This window comes from Salvelinus alpinus, chromosome 21 (assembly GCF_045679555.1).
Source record: "Salvelinus alpinus chromosome 21, SLU_Salpinus.1, whole genome shotgun sequence".
Classification (NCBI taxonomy): domain Eukaryota; kingdom Metazoa; phylum Chordata; class Actinopteri; order Salmoniformes; family Salmonidae; genus Salvelinus; species Salvelinus alpinus.
In genome coordinates, this window is record NC_092106.1 from 47,057,042 (window position 1) to 47,079,726 (window position 22,685).

At 48.2% G+C, this 22,685-nt stretch overlaps 1 protein-coding gene across 4 annotated transcripts in view; it reads left to right on the forward strand.

Annotated features, from left to right (window-relative positions):
* LOC139548388 (collagen alpha-1(XXVI) chain-like) overlaps positions 1-22,379 on the forward strand; it is a 64,652-nt gene extending 42,273 nt beyond the window's left edge. For 2 of the 4 annotated variants that reach the window (XM_071358054.1, XM_071358055.1), the window contains exons 10-14: positions 4,440-4,502; positions 6,327-6,362; positions 6,564-6,608; positions 18,539-18,629; positions 19,249-22,379. In XM_071358054.1, coding sequence (XP_071214155.1) covers positions 4,440-4,502; positions 6,327-6,362; positions 6,564-6,608; positions 18,539-18,629; positions 19,249-19,409 — 396 coding nt within the window. In that variant the 3' untranslated portion in view covers positions 19,410-22,379. Of the gene's footprint in view, positions 1-4,439; positions 4,503-6,326; positions 6,363-6,563; positions 6,609-14,439; positions 14,512-18,538; positions 18,630-19,248 lie in introns of those variants that run through there. The other 2 variants (XM_071358057.1, XM_071358056.1) reach the window with 2 other exon arrangements.
* The last annotated feature ends 306 nt before the right edge of the window (positions 22,380-22,685 follow it).

Genomic DNA, 22,685 nt, shown 5'->3' on the forward strand with positions numbered 1-22,685 from the left:
GATGTTACTGTGGTCAAGGTCAGGTCAACATTACATAGTAGAGATGTTACTATGGTCAAGGTCAGGTCAACATTACATAGCAGAGATGTTACTATGGTGACGGTCAGGGTCAACATTACATAGCAGAGATGTTACTATGGTCAAGGTCAAGGTCAACATTACATAGTAGAGATGTTACTATGGTGACGGTCAAGGTCAACATTACATAGCAGACATGTTACTATGGTCAAGGTCAGGTCAACATTACATAGTAGAGATGTTACTATGGTGACGGTCAGGGTCAACATTACATAGCAGACATGTTACTATGGTCAAGGTCAGGTCAACATTACATAGTAGAGATGTTACTATGGTGACGGTCAGGTTCAACATTACATAGCAGAGATGTTACTATGGTCAAGGTCAGGTCAACATTACATAGCAGAGATGTTACTATGGTCAAGGTCAGGTCAACATTACATAGCAGACATGTTACTATGGTCAAGGTCAGGGTCAACATTACATAGCAGAGATGTTACTATGGTCAAGGTCAGGTCAACATTACATAGCAGAGATGTTACTATGGTCAAGGTCAGGGTCAACATTACATAGCAGACATGTTACTATGGTCAAGGTCAGGTCAACATTACATAGCAGAAATGTTACTATGGTCAAGGTCAGGTCAACATTACATAGTAGAGATGTTACTATGGTCAAGGTCAGGGTCAACATTACATAGTAGAGATGTTACTATGGTGATGGTCAGGGTCAACATTACATAGCAGAGATGTTACTATGGTCAAGGTCAGGGTCAACATTACATAGCATAGATGTTACTATGGTCAAGGTCAGGGTCAACATTACATAGCAGAGATGTTACTATGGTCACGGTCAGGGTCAACATTACATAGCAGACATGTTACTATGGTCAAGGTCAACATTACATATCAGAGATGTTACTATGGGCAAGGTCAGGTCAACATTACATAGCAGAAATGTTACTATGGTCAAGGTCAGGGTCAACATTACATAGTAGAGATGTTACTATGGTCAAGGTCAGGGTCAACATTACATAGCATAGATGTTACTATGGTCAAGGTCAGGGTCAACATTACATAGCAGAGATGTTACTATGGTCAAGGTCAGGGTCAACATTACATAGCAGAGATGTTACTATGGTCAAGGTCAGGGTCAACATTACATAGCATAGATGTTACTATGGTCAAGGTCAGGGTCAACATTACATAGCAGACATGTTACTATGGTCAAGGTCAACATTACATAGCAGAGATGTTACTATGGTCAAGGTCAGGTCAACATTACATAGTAGAGATGTTACTATGGTCAAGGTCAGGGTCAACATTACATAGCAGAGATGTTACTATGGTCAAGGTCAGGGTCAACATTACATAGCAGACATGTTACTATGGTCAAGGTCAACATTACATAGCAGAGATGTTACTATGGTCAAGGTCAGGGTCAACATTACATAGCAGAGATGTTACTATGGTCAAGGTCAGGGTCAACATTACATAGCAGACATGTTACTATGGTCAAGGTCAACATTACATAGCAGAGATGTTACTATGGTCAAGGTCAGGGTCAACATTACACAGCAGAGATGTTACTATGGTCAAGGTCAGGTCAACATTACATAGTAGAGATGTTACTATGGTGACGGTCAGGGTCAACATTACATAGCAGAGATGTTACTATGGTCAAGGTCAGGTCAACATTACATAGTAGAGATGTTACTATGGTGACGGTCAGGGTCAACATTACATAGCAGACATGTTACTATGGTCAAGGTCAGGTCAACATTACATAGTAGAGATGTTACTATGGTGACGGTCAGGGTCAACATTACATAGCAGAGATGTTACTATGGTCAAGGTCAGGGTCAACATTACATAGCAGAGATGTTACTATGGTCAAGGTCAGGTCAACATTACATAGCAGAGATGTTACTATGGTCAAGGTCAGGTCAACATTACATAGCAGAGATGTTACTATGGTCAAGGTCAGGGTCAACATTACATAGTAGAGATGTTACTATGGTGACGGTCAGGTCAACATTACATAGCAGAGATGTTACTATGGTCAAGGTCAGGGTCAACATTACATAGCAGAGATGTTACTATGGTCAAGGTCAGGGTCAACATTACATAGTAGAGATGTTACTATGGTCAAGGTCAGGGTCAACATTACATAGCAGAGATGTTACTATGGTCACGGTCAGGGTCAACATTACATAGTAGAGATGTTACTATGGTGACGGTCAGGGTCAACATTACATAGCAGAGATGTTACTATGGTCAAGGTCAGGGTCAACATTACATAGTAGAGATGTTACTATGGTGACGGTCAGGGTCAACATTACATAGCATAGATGTTACTATGGTCAAGGTCAGGGTCAACATTACATAGTAGAGATGTTACTATGGTCAAGGTCAGGGTCAACATTACATAGTAGAGATGTTACTATGGTGACGGTCAGGGTCAACATTACATAGCAGAGATGTTACTATGGTCAAGGTCAGGGTCAACATTACATAGCAGACATGTTACTATGGTCAAGGTCAACATTACATAGCAGAGATGTTACTATGGTCAAGGTCAGGGTCAACATTACATAGTAGAGATGTTACTATGGTGACGGTCAGGGTCAACATTACATAGCAGAGATGTTACTATGGTCAAGGTCAGGTCAACATTACATAGCAGAGATGTTACTATGGTCAAGGTCAGGGTCAACATTACATAGTAGAGATGTTACTATGGTGACGGTCAGGTCAACATTACATAGCAGAGATGTTACTATGGTCAAGGTCAGGGTCAACATTACATAGCAGAGATGTTACTATGGTCAAGGTCAGGGTCAACATTACATAGTAGAGATGTTACTATGGTCAAGGTCAGGGTCAACATTACATAGCAGAGATGTTACTATGGTCACGGTCAGGGTCAACATTACATAGTAGAGATGTTACTATGGTGACGGTCAGGGTCAACATTACATAGCAGAGATGTTACTATGGTCAAGGTCAGGGTCAACATTACATAGTAGAGATGTTACTATGGTGACGGTCAGGGTCAACATTACATAGCATAGATGTTACTATGGTCAAGGTCAGGGTCAACATTACATAGTAGAGATGTTACTATGGTCAAGGTCAGGGTCAACATTACATAGTAGAGATGTTACTATGGTGACGGTCAGGGTCAACATTACATAGCAGAGATGTTACTATGGTCAAGGTCAGGGTCAACATTACATAGCAGACATGTTACTATGGTCAAGGTCAACATTACATAGCAGAGATGTTACTATGGTCAAGGTCAGGGTCAACATTACATAGCAGACATGTTACTATGGTCAAGGTCAGGGTCAACATTACATAGCAGAGATGTTACTATGGTCAAGGTCAGGTCAACATTACATAGCAGAGATGTTACTGTGGTCAAGGTCAGGTCAACATTACATAGTAGAGATGTTACTATGGTCAAGGTCAGGTCAACATTACATAGCAGAGATGTTACTATGGTGACGGTCAGGGTCAACATTACATAGCAGAGATGTTACTATGGTCAAGGTCAAGGTCAACATTACATAGTAGAGATGTTACTATGGTGAAGGTCAAGGTCAACATTACATAGCAGACATGTTACTATGGTCAAGGTCAGGTCAACATTACATAGTAGAGATGTTACTATGGTGACGGTCAGGGTCAACATTACATAGCAGACATGTTACTATGGTCAAGGTCAGGTCAACATTACATAGTAGAGATGTTACTATGGTGACGGTCAGGGTCAACATTACATAGCAGACATGTTACTATGGTCAAGGTCAGGTCAACATTACATAGTAGAGATGTTACTATGGTGACGGTCAGGGTCAACATTACATAGCAGAGATGTTACTATGGTCAAGGTCAGGGTCAACATTACATAGTAGAGATGTTACTATGGTGACGGTCAGGGTCAACATTACATAGCATAGATGTTACTATGGTCAAGGTCAGGGTCAACATTACATAGTAGAGATGTTACTATGGTCAAGGTCAGGGTCAACATTACATAGCAGAGATGTTACTATGGTCAAGGTCAGGTCAACATTACATAGCAGAGATGTTACTATGGTCAAGGTCAGGTCAACATTACATAGCAGAGATGTTACTATGGTCAAGGTCAGGTCAACATTACATAGCAGAGATGTTACTATGGTGACGGTCAGGGTCAACATTACATAGCAGAGATGTTACTATGGTCAAGGACAACATTACATAGTAGAGATGTTACTATGGTCAAGGTCAGGGTCAACATTACATAGCAGAGATGTTACTATGGTCAAGGTCAACATTACATAGTAGAGATGTTACTATGGTCAAGGTCAGGGCAGTGTGAGCCTGGCTATGTGAGGGAGGTGTCTGAAATGTCGCTCTGTTTGTGTGTTGCAGGCAGAGGGAGGCGTCCAAGGCAACGCTGGGAATCCCGGTCCTAAAGGAGACGCAGGGGAGAGGGTGAGGAAAAATGTTACCCCCTAATGTTCTCGTACGAAAACACTGGACTGCTTTGTAATTCATTCGCTACGAAAGGTTCAGAGGGTCTGTTTCCACAGTGTCTTTGTTCCATTGTGCACAAGACATCTGTTTGATCAGGAGGTAGACAGGCTTCAAAGACCTGCTGTTCAAATACTAAGGGATCCTCCCAAATGGAACCCTGTCCCCTACAGAGTGCACTATTTTTAATCAGGTGCTGGTCAACATTAGTGGACTATATAGGGAATAGTCTGCAATTTAGGACTCAGCCGTACAGTCTGTGCTGCTGTGCTGACCCATAATTAATCAGCCTACAGCCCTGGTCAGAGCTCACTGATCACAACAGTCTCATTCAGCCATAATTAATCAGCCTACAGCCCTGGTCAGAGCTCACTGATCACAACAGTAAAGTCTCAGTCAGCCATAATTAATCAGCCTACGGCCCTGGTCAGAGCTCACTGATCACAACAGTCTCATTCAGCCATAATTAATCAGCCTACAGCCCTGGTCAGAGCTCACTGATCACAACAGCAAAGTCTCAGTCAGTCATAATTAATCAGCCTACAGCCCTGGTCAGAGCTCACTGATCACAATAGTAAAGTCTCAGTCAGTCATAATTAATCAGCCTACAGCCCTGGTCAGAGCTCACTGATCACAACAGTAAAGTCTCAGTCAGTCATAATTAATCAGCCTACGGCCCTGGTCAGAGCTCACTGATCACAACAGTAAAGTCTCAGTCAGTCATAATTAATCAGCCTACGGCCCTGGTCAGAGCTCACTGATCACAACAGTAAAGTCGCAGTCAGCCATAATTAATCAGCCTACAGCCCTGGTCAGAGCTCACTGATCACAACAGTAGTCTCAGTCAGTCATAATTAATCAGCCTACAGCCCTGGTCAGAGCTCACTGATCACAACAGTAGTCTCAGTCAGCCATAATTAATCAGCCTACAGCCCTGGTCAGAGCTCACTGATCACAACAGTAGTCTCATTCAGCCATAATTAATCAGCCTACAGCCCTGGTCAGAGCTCACTGATCACAACAGTAAAGTCTCAGTCAGCCATAATTAATCAGCCTACAGCCCTGGTCAGAGCTCACTGATCACAACAGTAGTCTCATTCAGCCATAATTAATCAGCCTATGGCCCTGGTTAGAGCTCACTGATCACAACAGTAAATCTCAGTCAGCCATAATTAATCAGCCTACAGCCCTGGTCAGAGCTCACTGATCACAACAGTAAAGTCTCAGTCAGCCTGATCCCCTTCATCTGCTGTGATTCAAGAACAGAGGGTCAACCCATACGTGACCAGGTAGACCCGTTGCTGAGAACATCAAACAGACCGCTCAGGTGTGACACTGTCTGCTTGCACTGCAGGAAGATGCTGAGGGTTTAGACAGTAATACATCCAAGGCCTCTGATCTCTGATCTCTGATCTCTCTCTCTCTCTCTCTGATCTCTCTGATCTCTCTCTCTCTCTCTCTCTCTCTCTCTCTCTCTCTCTCTCTCTCTCTCTCTCTCTCTCTCTCTCTCTCTCTCTCTCTCTCTCTCTCTCTCTCTCTCTCTCTCTCTCTCTCTCTCTCTCATTGGACATCAGTAGATTTTAATATACGGCTTCACTGTCTGTCTCTCAGGGGGGAGCTGAGGGAGTATCTGTCTGTCTCTCAGGGGGGGAGCTGAGGGAGTGTCTGTATCTGTCTGTCTCTCAGGGGGGAGCTGAGGGAGTATCTGTCTGTCTCTGATCCACGTGTGTGTGTCTCTCTCTCTCTCTCTGTCTCTCTCTCTCCCCCTCCCTCCCCTCTCATCAGGGCCCTTCGGGATTACCAGGGAAGCACGGCCAGCCTGTGAGTACGGCAAGGCTGTTCACTCATTGCAGGCAACACGTGTGTGAACACAGGCACACACACATAAACAAACACACACATGTATTTGACCTCCTAGTCTTGCACATAGTATTTCACACCACACTCACATGTTCTGTGTATTCTAGGTAGTCTGTGTGTGTTGCCTCTGTGTTGATAATGTATGTGTCAATGTGTTGACAGGGGCAGTCTGGGCAGAAGGGGGAGCCAGGAGAGGGTTTGCCTGAGGTATGCACAGTATTGGACATCAGTAGATTTTAATATACGGCTTCACTGTTTGTCTCTCAGGGGGGAGCTGAGGGAGTATCTGTCTGTCTCTCAGGGGGGAGCTGAGGGAGTATCTGTCTGTCTCTCAGGGGGGAGCTGAGGGAGCATCTGTCTGTCTCTCAGGGGGGAGCTGAGGGAGTGTCTGTCTGTCTCTCAGGGGGGGGGCTGAGGGAGTGTCTGTTTGTCTCTCAGGGGGGAGCTGAGGGAGTGTCTGTCTGTCTCTCGGGGGGGGCTGAGGGAGTGTCTGTTTGTCTCTCAGGGGGAGCTGAGGGAGTGTCTGTATCTGTCTGTCTCTCAGGGGGGGGGGGCTGAGGGAGTGTCTGTATCTGTCTGTCTCTCAGGGGGGAGCTGAGGGAGTGTCTGTCTGTCTCTCAGGGGGGAGCTGAGGGAGTGTCTGTCTGTCTCTCAGGGGGGGCTGAGGGAGTGTCTGTTTGTCTCTCAGGGGGAGCTGAGGGAGTGTCTGTATCTGTCTGTCTCTCAGGGGGGGGGGGGCTGAGGGAGTGTCTGTATCTGTCTGTCTCTCAGGGGGGAGCTGAGGGAGTATCTGTATCTGTCTGTCTCTCAGGGGGGGGGGGCTGAGGGAGTGTCTGTATCTGTCTGTCTCTCAGGGGGAGCTGAGGGAGTATCTGTCTGTCTCTTAGGGGGGGAGCTGAGGGAGTGTCTGTCTCTGTCTGTCTCTCAGGGGGGGGGGGCTGAGGGAGTGTCTGTCTGTCTCTTAGGGGGGAGCTGAGGGAGTGTCTGTATCTGTCTGTCTCTCGGGGGGGGGGGGGGCTGAGGGAGTGTCTGTTTGTCTCTCAGGGGGGAGCTGAGGGAGTATCTGTCTGTCTCTCAGGGGGGAGCTGAGGGAGTGTCTGTCTGTCTCTCAGGGGGGGGGCTGAGGGAGTGTCTGTTTGTCTCTCAGGGGGGAGCTGAGGGAGTGTCTGTCTGTCTCTCAGGGGGGGCCTGAGGGAGTGTCTGTTTGTCTCTTAGGGGGGGAGCTGAGGGAGTGTCTCTCAGGGGGGGGCTGAGGGAGTTTATGTATCTGTCTGTCTCTCAGGGGGGGAGCTGAGGGAGTGTCTCTTAGGGGGGGAGCTGAGGGAGTTTATGTATCTGTCTGTCTCTCAGGGGGGGGCCTGAGGGAGTTTATGTATCTGTCTGTCTCTCAGGGGGGGGAGCTGAGGGAGTGTCTCTTAGGGGGGGGAGCTGAGGGAGTTTATGTATCTGTCTGTCTCTCAGGGGGGGGGGCTGAGGGAGTTTATGTATCTGTCTGTCTCTCAGGGGGGGAGCTGAGGGGGTGTCTCTTAGGGGGGGAGCTGAGGGAGTTTATGTATCTGTCTGTCTCTCAGGGGGGGAGCTGAGGGAGTGTCTCTCACGGGGGAGCTGAGGGAGTTTATGTATCTGTCTGTCTCTCAGGGGGGGGCTGAGGGAGTTTATGTATCTGTCTGTCTCTCAGGGGGGGAGCTGAGGGAGTGTCTGTTTGTCTCTTAGGGGGGGAGCTGAGGGAGTATCTGTCTGTCTCAGGGGGGAGCTGAGGGAGTTTATGTATCTGTCTGTCTCTCAGGGGGGAGCTGAGGGAGTGTCTCTCATGGGGGAGCTGAGGGAGTTTATGTATCTGTCTGTCTCTCAGGGGGGGAGCTGAGGGAGTGTCTGTTTGTCTCTTAGGGGGGGAGCTGAGGGAGTTTATGTATCTGTCTGTCTCTCAGGGGGGAGCTGAGGGAGTGTCTCTCAGGGGGGAGCTGAGGGAGTTTATGTATCTGTCTGTCTCTCAGGGGGGAGCTGAGGGAGTTTATGTATCTGTCTGTCTCTCAGGGGGGGAGCTGAGGGAGTGTCTGTCTGTCTCTTAGGGGGGGAGCTGAGGGAGTATCTGTCTGTCTCAGGGGAGAGCTGAGGGAGTGTCTCTCAGGGGGGAGCTGAGGGAGTGTCTGTCTGTCTCAGGGGAGAGCTGAGGGAGTGTCTGTCTGTCTCTTAGGGGGGGAGCTGAGGGAGTATCTGTCTGTCTCAGGGGAGACAGACAGATATCCAAGATGGCGTAGCAGTCGGACGTGTGTTTGTCTTGTCTTGTCCCGTGTAAATAGTCCTCGTATTTTTCGTATACATTTCGTATATATTTTAATTTCACTTTCCATCTAGGAACTGAATATACATTCCTATATTCCGCCTCACCCAATGTGGTACGGACCTGCTATTTTTTATACTTTAGAACCGTAACCCCAATCAGAAGCTAGCCAGATAACTAGCTACTAGCTAGTAGTCAGTTAGCCACTGCTGCGGTCTTCACCCTTAACTCGGACACAGCCAGCTTCAGCTCGGGCCAATACCTGCCAGTCTGCAAGCGCGATATCAACCCAGAGCATATAGGACTGCTTTTTCTCTACCACATCACCGGATTCCTGACGCAAGCTCTGGACAATTACACCGTATCATCACAGCTAGCTAGCTGCAACCGAGTGGCTACTACTGGCTAACACCTCTGTCCCGAAGCAAGCACCAGTTAGGCTTGAGCTAGCCTCGAGCTAGGCCCATCTGCCGGCTAGCCGAAGAGGTCTACCAGCGAATTCTTGGGCTACAATACCTCTTTTGCCAATTGGACTGGACCTTTTTTTGCCGACACAGAGCCCTGCCAATCCATCACAACTGGTCTAAATCAGCTACAAGCTAATTTAGCCATTTTTTGCCGCTGCTAGCAGCTTTACCTTCTGCCCAGACACCAGCCCTGTTATTAGCCTGGATATTACTCACCAATTTACCAGCATCGGACTGTCTCTCGACAACAACGCCGGATTCCTGCCGTAATCCCTGAGCCACTACTTCTGATCCTCACAGCTAGCTTGCAGCTAGCGCAGCTAGCGCCACTGCCACGAAGCTAGCACCAGTTAGCAAACACAATTCTACAATTCACAACCTCTCTTTCGCCATCGCCATCCGGCTTGGATTCTCTGTCGACACGACCACGTCTGAGCAGACCCCCTCCGTCTGAGCAGACCACCCCCCGGGCTACTAACTTTAAACGCCGCGTGCTAGCTTAGTGGAGGCCTCCCTGCTCCATCTACGGCTGCCCCCTGGACACTATGATCACTTGGCTACATAGCTGATGCCTGCTTGACTGTCCATTAATTCACGGTACTCCATTCTGTTTATTTGTGTTTTATCTGTCGGCTCTGTGCTTTAACTCAGGATCTGTGTGTAGTTAATCCGACCCTCTCTGCCTAGTCGTCGCCATTTTTACCTGTTGTTGCTGTGTTAGACTAGCACCCTGTTATTGCTGCTGTTATCTTACCTGTTGTTTTAGCTAGCTCTCCCAATCAAGACCTGCAATCACTTTATGCCTTATTGTATGTCTCTCTCAAATATCAATATGCCTTGCATACTGTTGTTCAGGCTAGTTATCATTATCATTGTTTTGGTTTGCAATGGACCCCGTAGTTCCACTCTCCGTACCTCTGATACCTCCTTTGTCCCACCCCCCACACATGCGGTGACCTCACCCATTGAGACCAGCATGTCCAGAGATACAACCTCTCTTATCATCACCCAGTGCCTGGGCTTGCCTCCGCTGTACCCGTGCCCCACCATACCCCTGTCTGCACATTATGCCCAGAATCTATTCTACCACGCCCATAAATCTGCTCCTTTTATTCTTTGTCCCCAACGCTCTAGGCGACCAGTTTTGATAGCCTTTAGCCGCACCCTCATCCTACTACTCCTCTGTTCCTCGGGTGATGTGGAGGTAAACCCAGGCCCTGCATGTCCCCAGTCACCCTCATTTGTTGACTTCTGTGATCGAAAAAGCCTTGGCCTCATGCATGTCAACATCAGAAGCCTCCTCCCTAAGTTTGCCTTACTCACCGCTTTAGCACACTCTGCCAACCCTGATGTCCTTGCCGTGTCCGAATCCTGGCTTAGGAAGGCCACCAAAAATTCTGGGATTTCCATACCCAACTATAACACTTTCCGTCAAGATAGAACTGCCAAAGGGGGAGGAGTTGCAATCTACTGCAGAGATAGCCTGCAAAGTTCTGTCATACTTTCCAGGTCTATGCCCAAACAGTTCGAACTTCTAATTTTAAAAATTAATCTCTCCAGAAATAAGTCTCTCACTGTTGCCGCCTGCTACCGACCCCCCTCAGCTCCCAGCTGTGCCCTGGACACCATCTGTGAATTGATCGCTCCCCATCTAGCTTCAGAGTTTGTTCTGTTAGGTGACCTAAACTGGGATATGCTTAACACCCCGGCAGTCCTACAATCCAAGCTTGATGCCCTCAATCTCACACAAATCATCAAGGAACCCACCAGGTACAACCCTAAATCCGTAAACATGGGCACCCTAATAGACATTATCCTGACCAACCTGCCCTCCAAATACACCTCTGCTGTCTTCAATCAAGATCTCAGCGATCACTGCCTCATTGCCTGTATCCGCCACGGGTCCGCGGTCAAACGACCACCCCTCATCACTGTCAAACGCTCCCTAAAACACTTCTGCGAGCAGGCCTTTCTAATCGACCTGGCCCGGGTACCCTGGAAGGATATTGACCTCATCCCGTCAGTTGAGGATGCCTGGTCATTCTTTAAAAGTTACTTCCTCACCATATTAGACAAGCATGCTCCGTTCAAAAAATGCAGAACCAAGAACAGATATAGCCCTTGGTTCACTCCAGACCTGACTGCCCTCGACCAGCACAAAAACATCCTGTGGCGAACTGCAATAGCATCGAAGAGCCCCCGCGATATGCAACTGTTCAGGGAAGTCAGGAACCAATACACGCAGTCAGTCAGGAAAGCAAAGGCCAGCTTTTTCAAGCAGAAATTTGCATCCTGTAGCTCTAACTCCAAAAAGTTCTGGGATACTGTAAAGTCCATGGAAAACAAGAGCACCTCCTCCCAGCTGCCCACTGCACTGAGGCTAGGTAACACGGTCACCACTGATAAGTCCGTGATAATCGAAAACTTCAACAAACATTTCTCAATGCCTGGCCATGCCTTCCTCCTGGCGACTCCAACCTTGGCCAACAGCCCCGCCCCCCCCCGCTGCTACTCGCCCAAGCCTCCCCAGCTTCTCCTTTACCCATATCCAGATAGCAGATGTTCTGAAAGAGCTGGAAAACCTGGACCCATACAAATCAGCTGGGCTTGACAATCTGGACCCCCTATTTCTGAAACTGTCCGCCGCCATTGTCGCACCCCCTATTACCAGCCTGTTCAACCTCTCCTTCGTATCATCTGAGATCCCCAAGGATTGGAAAGCTGCCGCGGTCATCCCCCTCTTCAAAGGGGGAGACACCCTGGACCCAAACTGTTACAGACCTATATCCATCCTGCCCTGCCTATCTAAGGTCTTCGAAAGCCAAGTCAACAAACAGATCACTGACCATCTCGAATCCCACCGTACCTTCTCCGCTGTGCAATCCGGTTTCCGAGCCGGTCACGGGTGCACCTCAGCCACGCTCAAGGTACTAAACGATATCATAACCGCCATCGATAAAAGACATTACTGTGCAGCCGTCTTCATCGACCTGGCCAAGGCTTTCGACTCTGTCAATCACCATATTCTTATCGGCAGACTCAGTAGCCTCGGTTTTTCTAATGACTGCCTTACCTGGTTCACCAACTACTTTGCAGACAGAGTTCAGTGTGTCAAATCGGAGGGCATGTTGTCCGGTCCTCTGGCAGTCTCTATGGGGGTACCACAGGGTTCAATTCTCGGGCCGACTCTTTTCTCTGTATACATCAATGATGTTGCTCTTGCTGCGGGCGATTCCCTGATCCACCTCTACGCAGACGACACCATTCTATATACTTCCGGCCCTTCCTTGGACACTGTGCTATCTAACCTCCAAACGAGCTTCAATGCCATACAACACTCCTTCCGTGGCCTCCAACTGCTCTTAAACGCTAGTAAAACCAAATGCATGCTTTTCAACCGTTCGCTGCCTGCACCCGCACGCCCGACTAGCATCACCACCCTGGACGGTTCCGACCTAGAATATGCGGACATCTATAAGTACCTAGGTGTCTGGCTAGACTGCAAACTCTCCTTCCAGACTCATATCAAACATCTCCAATCCAAAATCAAATCAAGAATCGGCTTTCTATTCCGCAACAAAGCCTCCTTCACTCACGCCGCCAAACTTACCCTAGTAAAACTGACTATCCTACCGATCCTCGACTTCGGCGATGTCATCTACAAAATAGCTTCCAATACTCTACTCAGCAAACTGGATGCAGTTTATCACAGTGCCATTCGTTTTGTTACTAAAGCACCTTATACGACCCACCACTGCGACCTGTATGCCCTAGTCGGCTGGCCCTCGCTACATGTTCGTCGTCAGACCCACTGGCTCCAGGTCATCTACAAGGCTATGCTAGGTAAAGTGCCGCCTTATCTCAGTTCACTGGTCACGATGGCTACACCCACCCGCAGCACGCGCTCCAGCAGGTGTATCTCACTGATCATCCCTAAAGCCAAAACCTCATTTGGACGCCTTTCCTTCCAGTTCTCTGCTGCCTGCGACTGGAACGAATTGCAAAAATCTCTGAAGTTGGAGACTTTTATCTCCCTCAACAACTTTAAAAATCTGCTATCCGAGCAGCTAACCGATCGCTGCAGCTGTACATAGTCCATCTGTAAACTACCCACCCAATTTACCTACCTCACCCCCCATACTGCTTTTATTTATTTACTTTTCTGCTCTTTTGCACACCAGTATCTCTTCTTGCACATGATCATCTGATGATTTATCACTCCAGTGTTAATCTGCTAAATTGTAATTATTCGATTTATTGCCTACCTCATGCCTTTTGCACACATTGTATATAGATTCTCTTTTTTTTCTACCATGTTATTGACTTGTTTATTGTTTACTCCATGTGTAACTCTGTGTTGTCTGTTCACACTGCTATGCTTTATCTTGGCCAGGTCGCAGTTGCAAATGAGAACTTGTTCTCAACTAGCCTACCTGGTTAAATAAAGGTGAAAAATAAATTAAAAAAAATAAAAAAAGAGCTGAGGGAGTTTATGTATCTGTCTGTCTCTCAGGGGGGGCTGAGGGAGTTTATGTATCTGTCTGTCTCTCAGGGGGGGGGCTGAGGGAGTGCCTGTCTCTGTCTGTCTGTCTGTCTGTCTGTCTGTCTGTCTGTCTGTCTGTCTGTCTGGGGGGGGGAGCTGAGGGGGTATCTGTCTGTCTCAGGGGGGAGCTGAGGGAGTGTCTGTCTGTCTCAGGGGGGAGCTGAGGGAGTGTCTGTCTGTCTCAGGGGGGAGCTGAGGGAGTATGTCTGTCTCTGTCTCTCAGGGGGGAGCTGAGGGAGTGCCTGTCTCTGTCTGTCTGTCTGTCTGTCTCTGTCTGTATCTGTCTCTCAGGGGGGAGCTGAGGGAGTGCCTGTCTCTGTCTGTCTGTCTGTCTGTCTGTCTGTCTGTCTGTCTGTCTGTCTGTCTGTCTGTCTGTCTCTGTCTCTGTCTGTCTCTGTCTGTCTGTCTGTCTGTCTGTCTGTCTGTCTGTCTGTCTGTCTGTCTCTGTCTGTCTGTCTCTCTGTCTCTCTGTCTCTCTGTCTCTGTCTGTCTCTCAGGGGGGCGCTGAGGGAGTGCCTGTCTCTGTCTGTCTGTCTCTCAGGGGGGAGCTGAGGGAGTGCCTGTCTGTGTGTGTCTCTGTCTGTCTCTGTCTGTCTCTGTCTGTCTCTCAGGATGGAGCTGAGGGAGTATGTCTGTGTGTGTCTCTGTCTCTCAGGATGGAGCTGAGGGAGTATGTCTGTGTGTGTCTCTGTCTCTCAGGATGGAGCTGAGGGAGTATGTCTGTGTGTGTCTCTGTCTGTCTCTCAGGGGGGCGCTGAAGGAGTGTCTGTATCTGTCTGTCTCTGTCTGTCTGTCTGGCGCTGAGGGAGTATGTCTGTGTGTGTCTCTGTCTCTCAGGATGGAGCTGAGGGAGTCTGTGTGTGTCTCTCAGGATGGAGCTCAAATCAAATCAAATCAAATTTTATTAGTCACATACACATGGTTAGCAGATGTTAATGCGAGTGTAGCGAAATGCTTGTGCTTCTAGTTCCGACAATGCAGTAATAACCAACAAGTAATCTAACCTAACAATTCCACAACTACTACCTTACACACACACACAAAGTGTAAAGGGATAAAGAATATGTACATAAAGATATATGAATGAGTGGTGGTACAGAACGGCATGGCAGATGCAGTAGATGGTATAGAGTACGGTATATACATATGAGATGAGTACTGTAGGGTATGTAAACATAAAGTGGCATAGTTTAAAGTGGCTAGTGGTACATGTATTACATAAAGATGGCAAGATGCAGTAGATGATATAGAGTACAGTATATACATATGAGATGGGTAATGTAGGGTATGTAAACATTATATTAAGTGGCATTGTTTAAAGTGGCTAGTGGTACATTTTTACATAATTTCCATCAATTCCCATTTTTAAAGTGGCTGGAGTTGAGTCAGTATGTTGGCAGCGGCCGCTAAATGTTAGTGGTGGCTGTTTAACAGTCTGATGGCCTTGAGATAGAAGCTGTTTTTCAGTCTCTCGGTCCCTGCTTTGATGCACCTGTACTGACCTCGCCTTCTGGATGATAGCGGGGTGAACAGGCAGTGGCTTGGGTGGTTGTTGTCCTTGATGATCTTTATGGCCTTCCTGTGACATCGGGTGGTGTAGGTGTCCTGGAGGGCAGGTAGTTTGCCCCTGGTGATGCGTTCTGCAGACCTCACTACCCTCTGGAGAGCCTTACGGTTGTGGGCGGAGCAGTTGCCGTACCAGGCGGTGATACAGCCCGACAGGATGCTCTCGATTGTGCATCTGTAGAAGTTTGTGAGTGCTTTATGTGACAAGCCGAATTTCTTCAGCCTCCTGAGGTTGAAGAGGCGCTGCTGCGCCTTCTTCACAACGCTGTCTGTGTGGGTGGACCAATTCAGTTTGTCCGTGATGTGTACACCGAGGAACTTAAAACTTTCCACCTTCTCCACTACTGACCCGTCGATGTGGATAGGGGGGTGCTCCCTCTGCTGTTTCCTGAAGTCCACAATCATCTCCTTTGTTTTGTTGACGTTGAGTGTGAGGTTATTTTCCTGACACCACACTCCGAGGGCCCTCACCTCCTCCCTGTAGGCCGTCTCGTCGTTGTTGGTAATCAAGCCTACCACTGTAGTGTCATCCGCAAACTTGATGATTGAGTTGGAGGCGTGCATGGCCACGCAGTCGTGGGTGAACAGGGAGTACAGGAGAGGGCTCAGAACGCACCCTTGTGGGGCCCCAGTGTTGAGGATCAGCGGGGTGGAGATGTTGTTACCTACCCTCACCACCTGGGGGCGGCCCGTCAGGAAGTCCAGGACCCAGTTGCACAGGGCGGGGTCGAGACCCAGGGTCTCGAGCTTGATGACGAGTTTGGAGGGTACTATGGTGTTAAATGCTGAGCTGTAATCGATGAACAGCATTCTCACATGGGTATTCCTCTTGTCCAGATGGGTTAGGGCAGTGTGCAGTGTGGTTGCGATTGCGTCGTCTGTGGACCTATTGGGTCGGTAAGCAAATTGGAGTGGGTCTAGGGTGTCCGGTAGGGTGGAGGTGATATGGTCCTTGACTAGTCTCTCAAAGCACTTCATGATGACGGAAGTGAGTGCTACGGGGCGGTAGTCGTTTAGCTCAGTTACCTTAGCTTTCTTGGGAACAGGAACAATGGTGGCCCTCTTGAAGCATGTGGGAACAGCAGACTGGGATAAGGATTGATTGAATATGTCCGTAAACACACCAGCCAGCTGGTCTGCGCATGCTCTGAGGACGCGGCTGGGAATGCCGTCTGGGCCTGCAGCCTTGCGAGGGTTAACACGTTTAAATGTTTTACTCACCTCGGCTGCAGTGAAGGAGAGCCCGCAGGTTTTGGTAGGGGGCCGTGTCAGTGGCACTGTATTGTCCTCAAAGCGGGCAAAAAAGTTGTTTAGCCTGTCTGGGAGCAAGACATCCTGGTCCGCGACGGGGCTGGTTTTCTTTTTGTAATCCGTGATTGACTGTAGACCCTGCCACATACCTCTTGTGTCTGAGCTGTTGAATTGCGACTCGATTTTGTCTCTGTACTGGGACTTAGCCTGTTTGATTGCCTTGCGGAGAGAATAGCTACACTGTTTGTATTCGGTCATGCTTCCGGTCACCTTGCCCTGGTTAAAAGCAGTGGTTCGCGCTTTCAGTTTCACGCGAATGCTGCCGTCAATCCACGGTTTCTGGTTTGGGAATGTTTTAATCGTTGCTGTGGGTACGACATCGTCAATGCACTTCCTAATGAACTCGCTCACCGAATCAGCATATTCGTCAATATTGTTGTTGGACGCGATGCGGAACATATTCCAATCCGCGTGATCGAAGCAGTCTTGAAGCGTGGATTCAGATTGGTCGGACCAGCGTTGAACAGACCTGAGCGCGGGAGCTTGTTGTTTGAGTTTCTGTTTGTAGGCTGGAATCAACAAAATGGAGTCGTGGTCAGCTTTTCCGAAAGGGGGGCGGGGGAGGGCCTTATATGCGTCGCGGAAATTAGTATAACAATGATCTAGGGTTTTCCCAGCCCTGGTAGCACAATCGATATGCTGATAGAATTTAGGGAGTTTTGTTTTTAGATTAGCCTTGTTAAAATCCCCAGCTACGATGAATGCAGCCTCAGGGTGTGTGGTTTCCAGTTTACAAAGAGTCAGATAAAGTTCGTTCAGGGCCATCGATGTGTCTGCTTGGGGGGGAATATATACGGCTGTGATTATGATTGAAGAGAATTCCCTTGGTAGATAATGCGGTCGACATTTGATTGTGAGGAGTTCTAGATCAGGTGAACAGAATGACTTGAGTTCCTGTGTGTTGTTATGATGATCACACCACTTCTCGTTAATCATAAGGCATACCCCCCCGCCCCTCTTCTTACCGGAAAGATGTTTGTTTCTGTCGGCGCGATGCATGAAGAAACCAGCTGGCTGCACCGACTCCGTTAGCGTCCCTTGAGTTAGCCATGTTTCCGTGAAGCAGAGCACGTTGCAATCCCTGATGTCTCTCTGGAATGCTACCCGTGCTCGGATTTCATCAACCTTATTGTCAAGAGACTGGACATTGGCGAGTAGTATGCTAGGGAGTGGAGCGCGATGTGCCCGTCTCCGAAGCCTGACCACGAGACCGCCTCGTTTGCCCCTTTTTCGGCGTCGCACAGGGTCGCCGGCTGGGATCAGATCCATTGTATTGGGTGGAAGGCAAAACACTGGATCCGTTTCGGGAAAGTCATATTCCTGGTAGGAACGATGATGAGTTGACGTTAATCGTATATTCAGTAGTTCCTCCCGACTGTATGTAATGAAACCTAAGATTACCTGGGGTACCGATGTAAGAAATAACACATAAAAAAACAAAATACTGCATATTTTCCAAGGAACGCGAAGCGAGGCGGCCATCTCTTTTCGGCGCCGGAAGTAATCCGGCGCCGGAGTATGTCTGTGTGTGTCTCTGTCTCTCAGGATGGAGCTGAGGGAGTCTGTGTGTGTCTCTCAGGATGGAGCTGAGGGAGTCTGTGTGTGTCTCTCAGGATGGAGCTGAGGGAGTCTGTGTGTGTCTCTCAGGATGGAGCTGAGGGAGTCTGTGTGTGTCTCTCAGGATGGAGCTGAGGGAGTATGTCTGTGTGTGTCTCTGTCTCTCAGGATGGAGCTGAGGGAGTCTGTGTGTGTCTCTCAGGATGGAGCTGAGGGAGTCTGTGTGTGTCTCTCAGGATGGAGCTGAGGGAGTATGTCTGTGTGTGTCTCTGTCTCTCAGGATGGAGCTGAGGGAGTATGTCTGTGTGTGTCTCTGTCTCTCAGGATGGAGCTGAGGGAGTATGTCTGTGTGTGTCTCTGTCTCTCAGGATGGAGCTGAGGGAGTATGTCTGTGTGTGTCTCTGTCTCTCAGGGGGGCGCTGAAGGAGTGCAGCAGCTGAGGGAAGCTCTCAAGATCCTGGCAGAGAGAGTTTTGATTCTGGAACACATGATTGGAATCCACGGTAAAGGGGGAGGGGTTTCTGATTCTGGAAGACATGATTGGAATCCACGGTAAAGGGGGAGGGGTTTCTGATTCTGGAAGACATGATTGGCATCCACGGTAAAGGGGGAGGGGTTTCTGATTCTGGAAGACATGATTGGAATCCACGGTAAAGGGGGAGGGGTTTCTGATTCTGGAAGACATGATTGGCATCCACGGTAAAGGGGGAGGGGTTTCTGATTCTGGAAGACATGATTGGCATCCACGGTAAAGGGGGAGGGGTTTCTGATTCTGGAAGACATGATTGGCATCCACGGTAAAGGGGGAGGGGTTTCTGATTCTTGAAGACATGATTGGCATCCACGGTAAAGGGGGAGGGGTTTCTGATTCTGGAACACATGATTGGAATCCACGGTAAAGGGGGAGGGGTTTCTGATTCTGGAAGACATGATTGTCATCCACGGTAAAGGGGGAGGGGTTTCTGATTCTTGAAGACATGATTGGCATCCACGGTAAAGGGGGAGGGGTTTCTGACTCTGGAAGACATGATTTCCATAATAGTATTACTTGGGTCCAGAGTATAGAGTGAGACTCTAATGTTTGTTCTCATGGTTTCTACCATTGTCCTTTTCTGTATGCAGAGAGTCCAGTAGAGTCAGGCTCTGGACTGGAAGGCCTACCAGACTCCTTTTCCTTCCCCGCCATCAAGACCAGACTGTCCGAGTCCACCATCAACACCAGACGACTCCAGCCTCTCCAACTCTCCTCCCGTCCATCCTCAAGGAAACACTCTGGTGGCTAGACAGAGACCATGTCTGTTTTAAGACACCAATGAGTGTTTAGTGTGTGTGTGTGTGTGGTGTGTGTGTGCGTGTGTGTGCGTGTGTGTGGTGTGTGTGTGTGTGTGTGTGTGTGTGTGTGTGTGTGTGTGTGTGTGTGTGTGTGTGATAGTAATGGATATGGAAAGATGGAGTATCAAAACACCTGCAGAAAGTATTAATTTACATAATGCATGACTGGATATAATTCCAGAAGTATATTCATGTGTATTCTCTCTTCTGTGTAGTATTTGTACACAATTTAATTAACATGCTGTTCTGAGGGCTGAAACCAGACCATGTTCTGTTCTGTTCTGAGAGCTGAAGCCAGACCATGTTCTGTTCTGAGGGCTGAAACCAGACCATGTTCTGTTCTGAGTGCTGAAACCAGACCATGTTCTGTTCTGTTCTGAGAGCTGAAGCCAGACCATGTTCTGTTCTGTTCTGAGAGCTGAAGCCAGACCATGTTCTGTTCTGTTCTGAGAGCTGAAGCCAGACCATGTTCTGTTCTGTTCTGAGAGCTGAAACCAGACCATGTTCTGTTCTGTTCTGAGAGCTGAAACCAGACCATGTTCTGTTCTGAGGGCTGAAACCAGACCATGTTCTGTTCTGAGTGCTGAAACCAGACCATGTTCTGTTCTGTTCTGAGAGCTGAAACCAGACCATGTTCTGTTCTGTTCTGAGAGCTGAAACCAGACCATGTTCTGTTCTGAGTGCTGAAACCAGACCATGTTCTGTTCTGAGTGCTGAAACCAGACCATGTTCTGTTCTGTTCTGAGAGCTGAAGCCAGACCATGTTCTGTTCTGTTCTGAGAGCTGAAACCAGACCATGTTCTGATCTGTTCTGAGAGCTGAAGCCAGACCATGTTCTGTTCTGAGAGCTGAAACCAGACCATGTTCTGTTCTGTTCTGAGTGCTGAAACCAGACCATGTTCTGTTCTGTTCTGAGTGCTGAAACCAGACCATGTTCTGTTCTGTTCTGAGAGCTGAAGCCAGACCATGTTCTGTTCTGAGTGCTGAAACCAGACCATGTTCTGTTCTGAGTGCTGAAACCAGACCATGTTCTGTTCTGTTCTGAGAGCTGAAACCAGACCATGTTCTGTTCTGTTCTGAGAGCTGAAGCCAGACCATGTTCTGTTCTGTTCTGAGAGCTGAAACCAGACCATGTTCTGTTCTGTTCTGAGAGCTGAAGCCAGACCATGTTCTGTTCTGTTCTGAGAGCTGAAACCAGACCATGTTCTGTTCTGAGAGCTGAAACCAGACCATGTTCTGTTCTGAGAGCTGAAACCAGACCATGTTCTGTTCTGTTCTGAGAGCTGAAACCAGACCATGTTCTGTTCTGAGAGCTGAAACCAGACCATGTTCTGTTCTGTTCTGAGAGCTGAAGCCAGACCATGTTCTGTTCTGAGAGCTGAAACCAGACCATGTTCTGTTCTGAGAGCTGAAACCAGACCATGTTCTGATCTGAGAACTGAAACCAGACCATGTTCTGATCTGAGGATTTTGGACAACCTTCCTGCTTACGATATTAAAAATAAGTGGAATGAAATTAATAACATCTGGTATATAAAACGAAAATAAGTAAAAAAATAAAATAATTGTATTTTGGCTCGGCTGAAACCACCTGGCTCAAACTCTGATGTTCTGTTTGATGTCCTGCTGCTGTGTCTGGGTTCTGATCTGTCCTGGCTGGGTTCTGTTCTGTCTGGGTTCTGATCTGTCCTGGCTGGGTTCTGATCTGTTCTGGCTGGGTTCTGATCTGTTCTGGCTGGGTTCTGATCTTTTCTGTCTGGGTTCTGATCTGTCCTGGCTGGGTTCTGATCTGTTCTGGCTGGGTTCTGATCTGTTCTGTCTGGGTTCTGATCTGTCCTGGCTGGGTTCTGATCTGTTCTGTCTGGGTTCTGATCTGTCCTGGCTGGGTTCTGATCTGTTCTGGCTGGGTTCTGATCTGTTCTGGCTGGGTTCTGATCTGTTCTGGCTGGGTTCTGATCTGTCCTGGCTGGGTTCTGATCTGTTCTGTTCTGTCTCTCTTGGCATGTCGTGTTTCTGTTATTGGCTAGAAATAAGTGTGTCTCTGTTATTGGTCGTTCATCCTATATGGTCTCATTTAAGAGTGTATTTTCAAGTTCTTATATAGCACAGTGTATGGTGACGTACTCTTTTTACTACTTACGTTTTCAGTGTAATACCTAATATGTATAATGTATCGAATACCACGGATGTTGGAGCCCCCTCCAGCTGCAACCTTTCAGTGTGATTTAGTAGATTGAAAAGGGAACATGTCCTCTTCCTGTTACTGTGTTTATTCATGTTTCTATGTGAGGGCTCTGTGAGGGCTCTGTGAGGGCTATGTGAGGGCTCAGTGAGGGCTCTGTGAGGGCTCTGTGAGGGCTCTGTGAGGGCTATGTGAGGGCTCTGTGAGGGCTCTGTGAGGGCTCTGTGAGGGCTATGTGAGGGCTATGTGAGGGCTATGTGAGGGCTATGTGAGGGCTATGTTAGAGCCTTGTGAGGGCTCTGTGAGGACTCTGTGAGGGCTATGTGAGGGCTATGTGAGGGCTCTGTGAGGGCTATGTGAGGGCTCTGTGAGGGCTCCTTGAGGGCTCTGTGAGGACTCTGTGAGGGCTCTGTGAGGGCTATGTGAGGGCTATGTGAGTGCTCTGTGAGGGCTCTGTGAGGGCTATGTGAGGGCTATGTGAGGGCTATGTGAGGGCTATGTGAGGGCTATGTGAGGACTCTGTGAGGGCTCTGTGAGGGCTATGTGAGGGCTATGTGAGTGCTCTGTGAGGGCTATGTGAGTGCTCTGTGAGGGCTCTGTGAGGGCTATGTGAGGGCTCTGTGAGGGCTATGTGAGGGCTATGTGAGGGCTATGGTTGTGGTTGTACTGTCTGTAAGCCATTGCACTCAGTGGATGTGTACTGTATCTATCGCTTAATTAAACCCGTTCACACAGTTCACACATATGGAGCAAGTTACTGTCTGGTATACAGTTCTAATGTCCAGTGTTATTGGTGTTTTACACACACACACACACACACACACACACACACACACACACACACACACACACACCACACACACACACACACACACACACACACACACACACACACACACACACACACACACACACACACCACACACATACACACACACACACTCACACTGTGGTCCACCTAGTGTTGGTTTGGCTATTTGATCATTTCACAGCATTCAACATTTTATTAATTCAGTCAGTGAAAATGAGCAAATGCTACAGCAAT